Consider the following 14,019-nt stretch of genomic DNA (forward strand, 5'->3'; position numbering starts at 1 on the left):
AATCAAGGCTTACAGGACATGAGAAGTTATTGATCTTTTCAAAGGAACACATGGAAAAGAATTGGTAGCAGTGGCTTCTGTGCCTTGTAAAATTTCTGCTTTCTACAGTATTAATTAAAGACATTGACGATGTATTGAGGAGGTCATTAGTAACTTACTGTAGAAAATTACAGGACAACAGCCTGACTTTCCACACGACCTTTCAAGGAAAGATTAAAACATTTATACTTGTACCAGGGCCCAGTTAACAACTCATCATCCTCTCATTCAAACAGTGTTTTTTCTGGAAAAACTTTAATATTTAATATAAACAAAATAAGTACAAATGTTCAAATATCTTGGTTATGAGATAATATTTAATTAAAATATTGCTTTACTACAATTTGGATAAGCATCTTGGTCCATTGCAATTATTTCCATAAAAGACAGCTTGACTGCAGATACAAATGAAGAGAAAGAACTATGTAAGTGCCATGGGATCACAGAATAAAAGAACAAAGAAAGCAGCCATTCAATTCTTTATACTGGGTCAAATGTTTTATGTTAAGGCCCCAGCTGCCACTCTAGTTTCCAATTCAACAGAACAATTGCTCCAAGACGAGTTCAAACTTAATTAATGAAACTGAATTAATAAAAGCAATGCAAAAGGATTTCCTCAACCTTTTCCAGTGCAGTTCATCACTTTTCCCAGTGGTGAACTGAAGCCCCATTCTCTTAACATTAAGACCACCAAGGAGTCTTTGTCAAATGGCTTTGTGAAAAGCAGGTCGTGCCTTACAAGGCTGATTGAATTTTTTGAGGATGTACTGAACATGCTGATGGAGGTAGAGCAGTAGACGTAGTGTATATAGATTTCGGCAAGACATTTGATAAGGTACCCCATGCAAGGCTTATTGAGAAAGTAAGGAGGCATGGGATCCAAAGGGACATTGCTTTGTGGATCCAGAACTGGCTTGCCCACAGAAGGCAAAGAGTGGTTGTAGATGGGTCATATCCTGCATGGAGGTCGGTGACCAGTGGTGTGCCTCAGGGATCTGTTCTGGGACCGCTTCTCTTCATAACTTTTATAAATGACCTGGACAAGGAAGTGGAGGGATGGGTTAGTAAATTTGCTGATGACACAAAGGTTGGGGGTGTTGTGGACAGTGTGGAGGGCTACAGCGGGACATTGATAGGATGCAAAACTGGGCTGAGAAGTGGTAGATAGAGTTCAACACAGATAAGTGTGAGGTGGTTCATTTTGGTAGGTCAAATATGATGGCAGAATATAGTATTAATGGTAAGACTCTTGGCAGTGTGGAGGTTTACAGGGATCTTGGGGTTCAAGTCCATAGGACACTCAAAGCTGCTACGCAGGTTGACTCTGTGCTTAAGAAGGCATACGGTGTATTGGGCTTCATCAATTGTGGGATTGAGTTTAAGAGCCAAGAGGTAATTTTACAGCTATAGAGGACCCTGCTCAGACCCCACGGAGTACTCTGCTCAGTTCTGGTCACCTCACCACAGGAAGGATGTAGAAACCATAGAAAGGGTGCAGAGGAGATCTACAAGGATGTTGCCTGGATTGGGGAACATACCTTATGAGAATAGGTTGAGTGAACTTGGCCTTTTCTCCTTGGAGCGACGGAGGATGAGAGGTGACCTGATAGAGGTGTATAAGATGATGAGAGGCATTGATCATGTGGATAGTCAGAGGCTTTTTTCCAGAGCTGAAGTGGATAACATGAGAGGGCACAGTTTTAAGGCGCTTGGAAGTTGGTACAGAGGAGATGTCAGGGATAGGTTTCTTTTATGTAGAGAGTGGTGAGTGCATGGAATGGGCTGCCAGCGATGGGGGTGGAGGCAGATATGACAGGGTCTTTTAAGAGACTTCTGGATAGGTACATGAAGCTTAGAAAAATAAAGGGCTATGGTTAACCCTAGGTGATTTCTAAACTAAGTACGTATTCAGCACAGCATTGTGGGCCGAAGGGCCTGTACTGTGTATAGGTTTTCTATGAGTTATGGTAAAACTTAGCTAAAAATAAATCAAGGGTAACTCTGCAGATTCACAACTACCACAAAGAAAGATGATTATAATTGCTGACAACTAATTATCTGAACTCCAGCACACAACAGCAGCATGTACTCAGTGTCCTAGTACCAATTATTTTCAGTTTCTCCAAAAGAGACATACAGATATATAGCATAAACATGTGATAATGAACTTAGAGCATGGATCAGTACACGGAATTATGATGGTGTGGCCATTACAAAGACTTGGTTGAGAGACGGGCAGGAATTGGTCCATAATGCCTCAGGGCTTTGATGTGTTAGAAAAGATAGAGAGGGAGGTAAAAGAGGTGATGCAGTTTCAGTGTGATCAGGGACAAATCACAGCTGCACTTAAAGGGGACATAATGGAGGGGTCAGACACCGATACAAAAGATGTGGGTGAGGTCTTTAATGAGTACTTTACATAACTGTTTACCAAGGAGAAGGGCATGGAGGATAAGGAGACCAGTGGCAAGAGCATTAATATGCCAGGGCATTTCGAGGTAAAGGAGGAGGAAGTGTTGGGTCTCTTAAAAAGAATTAAGATAAGTTCCCAGGGCCTGACGGGCTAACACCCCAGGTTATTGAGAGAAGCAAGTGGAGAGATTGCTGGTGGCTTGGCCAATATCTTCATGTCCTCTCTACCCATAGGCAAGGTCCCAGAAATTAGCGAGTAGCTAATATTATTCCATTATTCAAAAAGAGAACCAAGGATAATCCTGGAAACTATAGATTGCTGAGTTTCAATTCGGTGTTAAGAGTCATCACTGAACTCTTAGAGACAGGATTTATCAGCATCTGGAAAATTATGGCCTAATTAGGGAGAGCCAACATGGCTTGTACAGGGCAGGTTGAGTCTTACTAATTTGAGCTTTTTGATTGATGAAAGTATCGCTGTGGATGTTGTTTACATGGAGTTTAGTAAGACATCTGAAACAAAGTCCCTCATGGGGGACTCATTCAGAAGATTAAGATACATGGGATTCCTGGTAAATTGGTTGCTTGGATTCAGAACTAGCTTGCCCAAATAAGACAGAGGGTAGTTGTTGAAGGGACTTATTCTAGATGGGGGTCTCTGATTAGTGATGTTCCACAGGGATCTGTACTGGAACTTCCGCTGTTTGTGATGTACATAAATGACCTGGATGAAAATGTGCAGTACTGTGCAAAGGTCTTAGGGGGCCTATTGGTATGTACAGTACCTAGGACTTTTGCACAGTACTGTATTTGTCAATGTGGCGTGGAGAGCAAGTTTGTAAATCTGGCAGGAGCAAAAGACGTTGGGAATGGTAAGGTGGGTACACTGGTTAAAATAGGAAGGTGGTTGAGAAACAGCAATAAAGGTGCTTAGTTTTGTATTAGCTCAGTAGTATTAAGTGTTAATTGGTAACTGGAAAGCCATAATATACAGTGCTGTGCTAGAGTCATAGGCACCCTAGATATATACAGTACATGTGTCTAAGACTTTTGCATGATGGGTGGGTTCGTAAGTTTGCAGATGATACGAAGATTGGTGGTATTGTGGATAGCGTAGAAGACTGGAATAGAATATAAATATAAATAGGATATAAATCAGTTGCAGATATGGCAGAGGAATAGTAGATAGAGTTTAACCGGCTGAATGTGAAGTGTTGCACCTTGGTCATACCAGACAGTGATACAACCATTTAGAATGCTGTCCACGGTAGATTTGTAGAAATTTGCAAGAGACTTTGGTGACATGCCTAGTCCCCTCAAACTTATAATGAAATATAGTGACTGTCATGTCCTCTTTGTAATTGCATCAATATGTTGGGTGCAGGATAGGACTTCAAAGATGCTGACACCCAGGAGTTTGAAACTGCTCACCCTTTCCACTGCTGATCTCTCGATGAGGACTGGTGTGTGTTCCCTCGACTTCTCCTTCTGGAAGTCCACAATCAGTTCCTTGGCCTCACTGACACTGAGTACAAGAATGTTGTTTCAACACCAGTCAACCAACTCTTCTATCACCTTCTCATGTGAGAGTTGAGGTAAGGCAAGAGTTAAAGACAACATTCAGGTAAGGATGACTATGGCGACTCACACAGGAAAGACCTTTGAGGTGAGACTGCTGGAGCCACCCCTGCTTATTACAGATGAGATGGGCAAGGATGACTGCTGCAATGTGTTTTCAACCAAATGAGAGGGAACTCTGAAGAGAGACCTTTTCTAGAAAGATCTTTGAAGAACATAGCTTCCCTTTACGTAGCTGTGGGTGCCAGAGGCAGATAAGATAGGAATAATATTAGTATAGAAAACACACCCAACAACTTATGCACAATTGATTTACTAACTTCAAAGTAGCATCGGTTGTCAGCTTCTTGTTTCTATTGACTTTTAACACTTCCATTGTGAATGGTGATTGATCTTGCAGGTAAGGAATTCAAAAATACACAATTTACTACATAGTCAATATCTATAACTAGTAAGCCAATTCTGCATAAAAATAGTCATTTTCTGTCATGGCTTCAGAACAGTGTGGTGACAGGGGCCATGCTGTTCTCGTTGGGCACAAGTAAAATAAAGTGTGGTTAAGCTGTAAGAGTATGTGTGTTCTGAGTCCAATTACAGTACTGTGCAGAAGTCCAAGGCACATATATATAACTTGGCCTTTTGCAGGTACTGCATTTGTCAACGCGGAGCAGGGAGCGAGTTTGTAAATCTGGTGGAAGCAAAGGATGCTGGAAATGACACGGGTGCAGCACCATGGGAGGGCTGTGGGGCAGGTAGCAGAGAAGGAGTGCTGGGGTGGGAGGTGGCAAAGGTGCATACACACCCAGCCCTGAGACACCAGACAAGGTCATACGATTCCAAACAATTGGTTTATTGATCATTACAGAATGTCTCTCTGGTGTTTTTTGCTCCCTCTCTCCCTTCCCCTTTTCCCACCCATGATTCCCCTCTCCGTGCTCCCTTTCCACTCTCAGTCCACAATAGAGACCCATATCAGAATCAGGTTTATCATCACTCACATATGTCAAAAATATTAAAATACAAAGAGCTATTAGAATTTATTGAGAAACAAAGGGTAACTGATAAGGGTTACAATCCCCGTTGAACCATCTTAGACTAGACTAGGGCTTTCGTATGATTACAATGAATAATTTTAATTCTAATTCAGATTCAGGGAAGCAAAACAGCTCAAGTATTAAAGTCAATGAACATCTAGGAATATTTACTGAATCAATATTTTAACATTGTTAAGATAGTAGAGCCATGCTGGATTTAATAATGCTTAAGAAATCTGAATCAATTCACTTTCTCACTTTAACACACACCTTGCAAATTAAGACTAAGTAATCTTGAAGAAAGAAAATTACATACCAGAACTTAAATACAGTAAACTAGTTTAAGTGTTAAAGAGAAAACTAATAGACAGAGCAAGTATTCAAACAAGGAACATTCCACCACACAAAGCCAATACTTAGCTCTAACAGATAAAGATTTTCCTTGTGTAATTAAGCAACTTGCAAGGAATATAAAAGCTAACAGCAGAGTGTATTGGAAGAAATACACTGATAAGATATTAATGGCCAGCAAAGAAACAGCAAGCTTGTTAAATGAGTAATGTTTATTTTCACAGTGGAGGATGTATATCACTAGTAGGAGACCCAAAAGTAGATTCAGTACAAAATAGGAGCTGGGGTAAACATTTTTCAGAATCTGATGGTTCCCACTTCCGAATTTTAAAGGAAATTGGTGAGGAAGTACAGGATATGTTATTAATTACTCATCAGCTAAAGCTGGGTGCTCTAGCGAGGAAAAGGCAAGGAAGATCTTTAAGGAGTAATACAACATTAGTGAAGTTCATAAATACATACATTATGGGGGCCTGCAATGTAAAGAACTTGCTAATGCTCACTCTGCTCGCTCCCAATGACCAAAGGAAAAGTCGGTGATCTCTTCTAACTCAAATGTATCATTTTCAATTCTTTCTTTGGAGAATTTTCAATTAAAATGGAAAAATAAGAACTGCTTCAAGAGGTGACCTGCTCCACTTCCCCCCCCTCCCCCACCAATTTCCTTGCTGAAGTTTTCCATCTATTTAAGTGCACACATGGTTCACATTCTGTGAATGCAGACCAATCATGGTGGGAAATGCTAAAATTAATCACATTCCTAATGAATTTCACTACAAAACCACTCATCCTTGTCATCGTGTCTTAGGAGTGCCTTGAGGCAACCTCGCAGGATCGAGGATGACATGCTTCCACTCTGGCTTTCTGGGTCCCAAGATGACTGATGAAGCCAATGTCGGAACAGCAGACTCTTCCACAGATGGGGCAGAAGGTAGCTGAAAAGGCTGGTCGTTGGGTAGTTCAACTTGCTTCTCTTCCACTTCTCCTCTCTAGAAGGTGTACCCATTGCTTGCTCTGTAAACTGGCCATGTTGTGCCTCACTAGGTGCAGCAATATCAGTGCCATAAGCTGTGATTTAGACCTGTCAAGCTGGGACTGTCCATCATCCTTGTCCAGGTTTCAAACTTCATAATATTGAGCAGAAATTGTTGGTCACATCATCTACCACATGGCTTTCCCAAGCCAAGGTCTTCATTCAAAAATTCTGGAGATCGTACTCCACTATATGTGTATTAATACTCACACATAAAGGTAGGCATGCACGCTGGTGTCACTGGCATACACACAAATGGTCTCCCACTGAGGAGGTAGGAATAATACCAGGCAACAGGTGTGCATGTTGAGTTGCTGGAAGGGTCAGCTGTAGACGTTCAGTATACCGAGTTGTAGTCTGAGTAATGCATATGATGAAGCTGAAGGCATTTCAAACTGTTGGAGCTCTGACCTTCATATAGCTACTCAGCTTATGGAAGGTACTTTGCAGCTCCTGCCAACTCCTCTTCACTGTGGTCTTACATCCACTGATCCCTTGGTGCAAAGGTCCACTTCTCCAATTCATCCTCAACGTCTGTGAAACAGGAGGAATGCTTTCTGCTCTCCACAGCTTCCATCCACCATGGCCATGATTAACTCAGCAGCACACAATACTTCCACCACTGCTGTGACAAAGTGGACCATCCTTTAAGGGACTAGAGAACTGAGATGATTTAGTTTTGCAAGGTTCTGGCAGGTGTATTAAAAACAACAGAAAACAAATGAACGTGCAGATGCTGTTATCCAGAACAAAAACAGAAGTACTGGAAATAGTAAGCTGACCTGAAATACGAATTGGGTTCTCTTTCCAAAGTGGACTCGCTCATTTTTTCCACTAAATACAACATTTTGTTCCACTAAATACAACATCTAATGGTTAGGATATTAGATGTTTTATATATAAGGAAGCTTAAGAAATGTTGGTAATACAAATAAAACTGCATTATAATTCAATACCAGGTTGCAACAGTATGAAGGTTTATCTTGCAGAACTGGGAGACTGAATTTCTTGCTATTGATGTACTATAGCTTTGTGCCAGTAGGTGGCGCACACAACCTATTTATAACTTCCCAATAAAGTAGCAACATGCGATTTTAATTTTCATTTCGATGAATAAAGCAAAAGTGAAGAAGTGGAGGTGAAGCAATTCAAAAGTGATGTAACTAGCTAACATTAAGTTCAAGTTTTAAAAACTCGTAAACTCAGGTTCTCCACCTGAATCATAGTCTGGAATACATTGCAATGGGGATCTCCGGCTGTCAGTCACACCTTCTCACCAATCCACTAATGGTTGTAGAACATTCCAATTCTAATTTTACCCTGACTATTCTGAACTTCATGGTTTTATTAAGACCACACTGCATAATCTGAGCGCTTTGGTATGAGTATGGCCAGAGCAAAATGGGAGAAGTAAATAACCTCAGATTTTCCCCTAAATTATTCACAGGAGGGTCCAGAGCAATACATATATCATTAAAAGAGAATCGTGTTGCAATGGAGTGCATTAATGAGATCCTTCAACCCATTTTGAATACTAAATTAGGCTGCAATTTCAAATCTGAATTTAATTCAATGCAATAAATCTAAACTGTGACGGAAAACACCAGAAAATGAACACAGGATTTACCTCAAGGGAACACTTGATCCACATTTGACTTCAAACCCACAGTGTTAAAATTCTGAAGGCAAATAAAGTCAGGCACTGAATAAGAGATTCTGCAGATGCTGGAAATCCAGCCTAACACACACACAGAAAATGCTGGAGGCACTTAGCAGTCAAACAGTATGTATGGAGGGGAATAAACAGTTCAGGCCAAGACTCTTTATCGAAGAAACCAATTTAAGTCAGTTCACCATTCAACAAAATCAGCTAATTTGTGGGCTTGACTGCATACCACAATCTCTACACTATATACCTTAATATCTTTGAATAACCAAAATCTATCAATTACAAATCTCAAATTAGCTACTCCATCAATTGCTGTTTGTAAATGAGAATTCCAAATTTCTACTGATGTCAAACTATAGTTTTTAAACTACTGCCCCTCATTGTAAACTCCAAATCAGCAGAAATATTTCCTCCCAATGATCTTTATCAGTCCCATTACATAAATTTTAATTAAACATTTTTAGTGCCAACTGTCATTAGTTTTTAGTCATAGATTCACAGAATCGTAAAGCATAGAAATAGGCCCTTTGGCCCACTTTGTGTCTATGGCAACTATTGCGCCTATCTATACTAATTGTGCTTGCTTGCATCAGTTCCATATCCCTCTATGCCCTGCTCATTCAAATACTGTGCAATGCCTTTTAAATGTTTCCGGCAGGAAATACTTGAAAAAATATGCAGTGGCTTTCAATTCTGAGTAATGATAGCAGGTACACAGTGAGTTTGTGACTGAATCTTAATTTTTACTTCACATAACTGCCGTCATAAAGGGCAATTAATTCTATCACAATGACAGTCCCAGCCTACTTGCTGTATAAATCCTCATCCATTTCTAATTCTAATTAAGCAAATGCTTTTGTAATATCCCTCATTCTCCACCAAATCTCTGTCCCTCTTCATTTAGGCTAAGCTATCAACTTTTGCAGACATCTATTCTCTCTGGCTTTCTAATACCTCAGATTTAAAGTGTTCACGCCTGAATCTCTAATACATCTTAACCCTCCCTTTCATTATGACACCTTCTTCAGCAGTACGTTTAATTACATCACCCAGAATTAATTCAAAGATCCTAGCTCCATCATTCTGTTCTCTGACCCTACCAACAGCAGCTGTAACTTAGGCTATAGAGACTCCATAATCTTCACAACGCTCTTCAGACTTACCTTTGGCTTAAGATAATTCTTAGATTTTAGGCCATAAGACCACCATGCACAGGAGCAGAATCAGGCCATTTGACCAATCAAGTCTGCTCTGTCATTCCATCATGGCTGATTTATTATTCCACTCAACCCCATTCTCCTGCCTTCTCCTCGTAACCTATGACGCCCTGACTAATCAAGGACCTATCAATCTCCACCCTAAATATACCCAATGATTTGGCCTGCACAGCCATCCATGCCAATGAATTCCACAGATTCACCACCCTCTGGCTGAAGAAAAGTTTCCTCATCTCTGTTCTAAATGGACGTCCCTCAATTGAGGCTGTGCCTTCTGGTCGTAAGTTTCTCCACTATAAGAATCAACCTCTCCACATCCACTCTGTCTAGGCCTTTCATTTTCGATTGGTTTCAATGACATCCTGCCTTATTCTTCTAAACTCTAGTGAGTTCAGGCCCAGAGCCATCAAACACTTCATATATGTTAACCCTTTCATTCCTGAAATCATTCTTGTGAACCTTCTCTGGACCCTCTCCAATGTCAGCACATCTTTTCATAGATAATTTTAAGCTACCTTTGTGTTAATCTTTGGTTAGTCCACGAATTGGACTACTAAGAATGCTTTAGTCAGACAGTAACGAGTCCTGTCTGCTCACTTCCCCTCTGCAACACCACTGTCATGAATTTATCACAGCAGCTTGCCAAATTTTGCTCACCATCTTTCCACAAGGGGACTACTGTGTAGCACAAAGAAACCACAGCAGTGGTACGAAGCAGTGTGCTGCCAAGTGAACTCATTGCCAGCAACAGTGCAACTTCCTGCTTGATTCATAAGATAGTTGAACTTGCATAAGATTATTTTGTGAGTCAAATGCCACCCTTTCAGCCCAGATTCTTAAGAATGTGTACATATATTATTAATTGTATTATGTATGCATAATACTTTATTTCCAATACATTTTATCTGCCTATGATTAAAAAAAAAGATTTTTTTGTTTGCGAAGCATGCACATTGGAAACTATTACTCCTTTGTTACACTTGCGTGATGAACTACCAGCACGACAAGGAGATATTTAATCAGAATTCTCAGACACCTTAACAGACTGCTAATTAATTTGAACAACTGGCCTTGAAGTAAAGATTTTTCCCCCTGGCTGAATTAATACATTTGGATCAGGAAATAATCTGGGGATGTCCCAAAGGCACACAATTTTAAGTGAAGTCCACTTAAGTTGTAATTTCAATATAGAAAAAGGTGATAGTCACCATTCACGCAACAAAGCTCCATTAATAGCAATCAAATCAAGAGACCAGGTAACCTGCTTTAAGCAATAGTTAAGAAATCAATGTTGATTAGCATTTTTTGCATTACGGTCTTTTGACTCTGGCTTGTAAGAAGACATAAGACATAAGACATAGGAGCAGAATTAGGCCATTCAGCCCATCAAGTCTGCTCTGCTATTCCATCATGGCTGATCCCAGATCCCACTCAACCCCATACACCTGCCTTTTCACCATATCCTTTGATGCCCTGACTGATCAGGAAACTATTAACTTCCGCCTTAAATAAACCCACGGATTTGGCTTCCACCGCAGTCTGTGGCAGAGCATTCCACAGATTTACTACTCTCTGGCTAAAAAAATTCCTCCTTACCTCTGTTCTGAAGTGTCGCCCTTCAATTTTGAGGCTGTGCCCTCTAATTCTGGATACCTCCACCACAGGACACATCCTCTCCACATCCACCCTACAACTATCTTCCTATCGTTTGCAAACTTTGCAACAAAGCTATCTATTCCATCATCTAAACCAGTGAGATATAACATAAGAAGAATCAGTCCCAACACAAAACCCTGTTAACACCACTAGTCGCCAGCAGCCAATCAGAAAAGGCTCCCTTTATTCCCACTCATTGTCTCCTGCCAATCAGCCACTGCTTTATCCATGCTAGAATCTTTCCTGTAATAGCATGGGCTCATAGCTTGCTAAGCAGCCTCATGTGTGGCACCTTATCAAAGGCCTTCTGAAAATCTAAGTGCACAACATCAAGTGATTCTCCCTTGTCTATCCTGTGTGCTATTTCTTCAAAGAATTCCAACAGATTTGTCAGGCAAGATTTTTCCTTGAGGAAACCATGCTGACTAAGGCCTATTGTATCGTGTACCACCAAGTACCCCGAAATCACATCCTTAACAATTGACTCCAACATCTTTCCAACACTGAGGTCAGACTAACTGGCCTGTAATTTCCTTTCTTCTGCCTCTCTCCCTTCTTGAAGAGTGGAATGACATTTGTAATTTTTCCAGTCTTCTGGAACCATTGCAGAATCTAGTGATTCTTGAAAGATCATTACTCATGTCTCCACAATCTCCTTAGCAACCTTTTTCAGAACCCTGGGGTGTAGTCCATCTGGTCCAGGTGACTTATGTAACTTCAGACCTTTCAGTTTCCCAAGAACCTCTGCTCCAGTAATGGTAATTTCACACACTTCATGAACCCTGACACCTGGAACTTCCACCGTGCTGCTAACGTCTTCCACAGTGAAGACTGATGTAAAATACTTATTCAGCTCATCTGCCATTTCCTTGTCCCCTATTACTACCTTTCCAGCATTGTTTTCCAGCGGTCCGATATCCACTGTCACCTCTCTTTTACACTTTATGTACCTGTTGTGGACAGAGAGCGGGAAGGAGGCAGGGTGAGGGGAATTATGGTTGGGAAAAGGGACAGGGAGCTGGAAGCACCAGAGAGACATTCTGTAATGATCAATAAACTAATTGCTTGGAATCAAATTATCTTGCCTTGTTCCTCAGGGCTGGCCGCACACATGGCACCCATGCCACCCCACTCCCCCCACCCCTGGCACGCCTTCTCTGCCACCTGCCCCACAACACTCCCACGGTGCTCCACCCTTGCCATTCCCAACATCCTTTGCTCCTGCCAGATTTACAAACTCGCTCTCCACTCCACGTTGACAACGACAGTATAGTGCAAAAGTCTTGAGCACTCTGGCTATATATACATGCGCGACATTCGCACAGTACTGTATACCCTCACCCTTTTCAACATCGCTGGCTCCTGCCAGATTTACAAACTCCACTCCATTTTGACAAATACAGTACCGTGAATTTGGGCTCACAACCCTTCAGCTTTTAAGCATGGTTCACCTTAAGATTAGATTTTATAATTTGTATAATAGCACAGGAGATTCCGGATTAAAGAATAAATACTGTCATAACTTCACATTAAGTAAATGCAATCAAATGTACTTACCCACAGCAAGTGTGGTCTCGCAGTGATAGTATCCATTTGGTTGCTTCTTCTTTAGCATGGAGCAAAGTTGTAGGCAAGTCACAATCTCATCACCAAAATAATGATTTTTAAAATTTTTATACAGTTCTGGAGAAATTTTCTTAATTCCCTGCGGGTAGTAAACAAAGAAACTATTGTTATTATATTTCTGATCATTTTGGGTAACAGCATTACTTTCAATATTCTATTATCTGAAAGTTAATAAAATTGAATTGATATAATTCCAAATAAAAATGCAATATTTTGTTAACATGAATAGATTGTAATCCACTACTGTTAATTCAAGATCGAAGGTATATAATATACAGTATATTGACTGTGGGAGTTTACAACCAAACTTCAGACCAGATAATACTGTATCTGTAAGGCGTTTGTACGTTCTCCCCGTGTCTGCGCAGGTCTTCTCTAACGTACAGGTTGTTGTAGCGTGGATGAAATCACCAGAGAGACACAAGTTACAGTTAATAAGTTGTGAGCTTGCTGTGTTGGTGCTGGAAGCACGGCTACACTTCGAAATATAGAAAATCTACAGCACAATACAGGCCCTTCGGCCCACAAAGCTGTGCCGAACATGTCCTTATCTTAGAAATTACCTAGGGTTACCCATAGTGGTCTATTTTCTGAGCTCCATCTACCTGTCCAGGAGTCTCTTAAAAGACCCAATCGTATCCGCCTCCACCACCGGCAGCCCATTCCACGCACTCACCACTCTCTGCGTAAAAACCTTACCCCAACATCTCCTCTGTACCTACTTCCAAACACCTGAAAACTCTGCCCTCTTGTGCGAGCCACTTCAGCCCCGGGAAAAAGCCTCTGACTATCCACATGATCAATGCCTCTCATCATCTTATTCACCTCTATCAGGTCACCTCTCATCCTCCGTCGCTCCAAGGAGAAAAGGCAGAGTTCACTCAACCTATTCTCATAAGGCATGCTCCCCAATCCGCAACATCCTTGCAAATCTCCTCTGCACCTTTTCTATGGTTTCTACATCCTTCCTGTAGTGAGGCAACCAGAACTGAGCACAATACTCCAAGTGGGGTCTGACCAGGGTCCTATATAGCTGCAGCATTACCTCTCAGCTCCTAAACTCCATCCCACGAATGATGAAGGCCAATGCACTGTATGCTTTCTTAACCACAGAGTCAACCTGCGCAGCAGCTTTGAGTGTCCTATGAACTCAGACCCCAAGATCCCTCTGATCCTCCACTTGCGGGCTGCCGCCAGCATGTCCTTGGACTGTATTGATCATTGATGTAAGCAGAGCATTTCACTGTGCATTTTGGTGTACACGTCACAAACAAAGCTAATCTTTATCATTATCATTGACATTCTATTAAACATGCAGAAAAACTCACAGCCAGCTTCATTTGCTATGATCAAAAGGTGACCCTCTGTAAGAAATAGTTTATAATTGTTCTTCTTTTGTCCCTC

The 14,019-nt window shown here is 41.1% G+C and overlaps 1 protein-coding gene across 1 annotated transcript in view; it reads right to left on the minus strand.

Moving 5' to 3' along the window:
- Positions 1-14,019, minus strand: part of LOC140211156 (uncharacterized) — a 193,435-nt gene that overhangs the window by 80,871 nt on the left and 98,545 nt on the right. The window contains exon 7 of the mRNA XM_072280681.1: positions 12,547-12,694. Coding sequence (XP_072136782.1) covers positions 12,547-12,694 — 148 coding nt within the window. The remainder of the gene's footprint in view (positions 1-12,546; positions 12,695-14,019) is intronic.

Source organism: Mobula birostris, chromosome 2 (assembly GCF_030028105.1).
Source record: "Mobula birostris isolate sMobBir1 chromosome 2, sMobBir1.hap1, whole genome shotgun sequence".
In the NCBI taxonomy this organism is placed as follows: Eukaryota; Metazoa; Chordata; class Chondrichthyes; order Myliobatiformes; family Myliobatidae; genus Mobula; species Mobula birostris.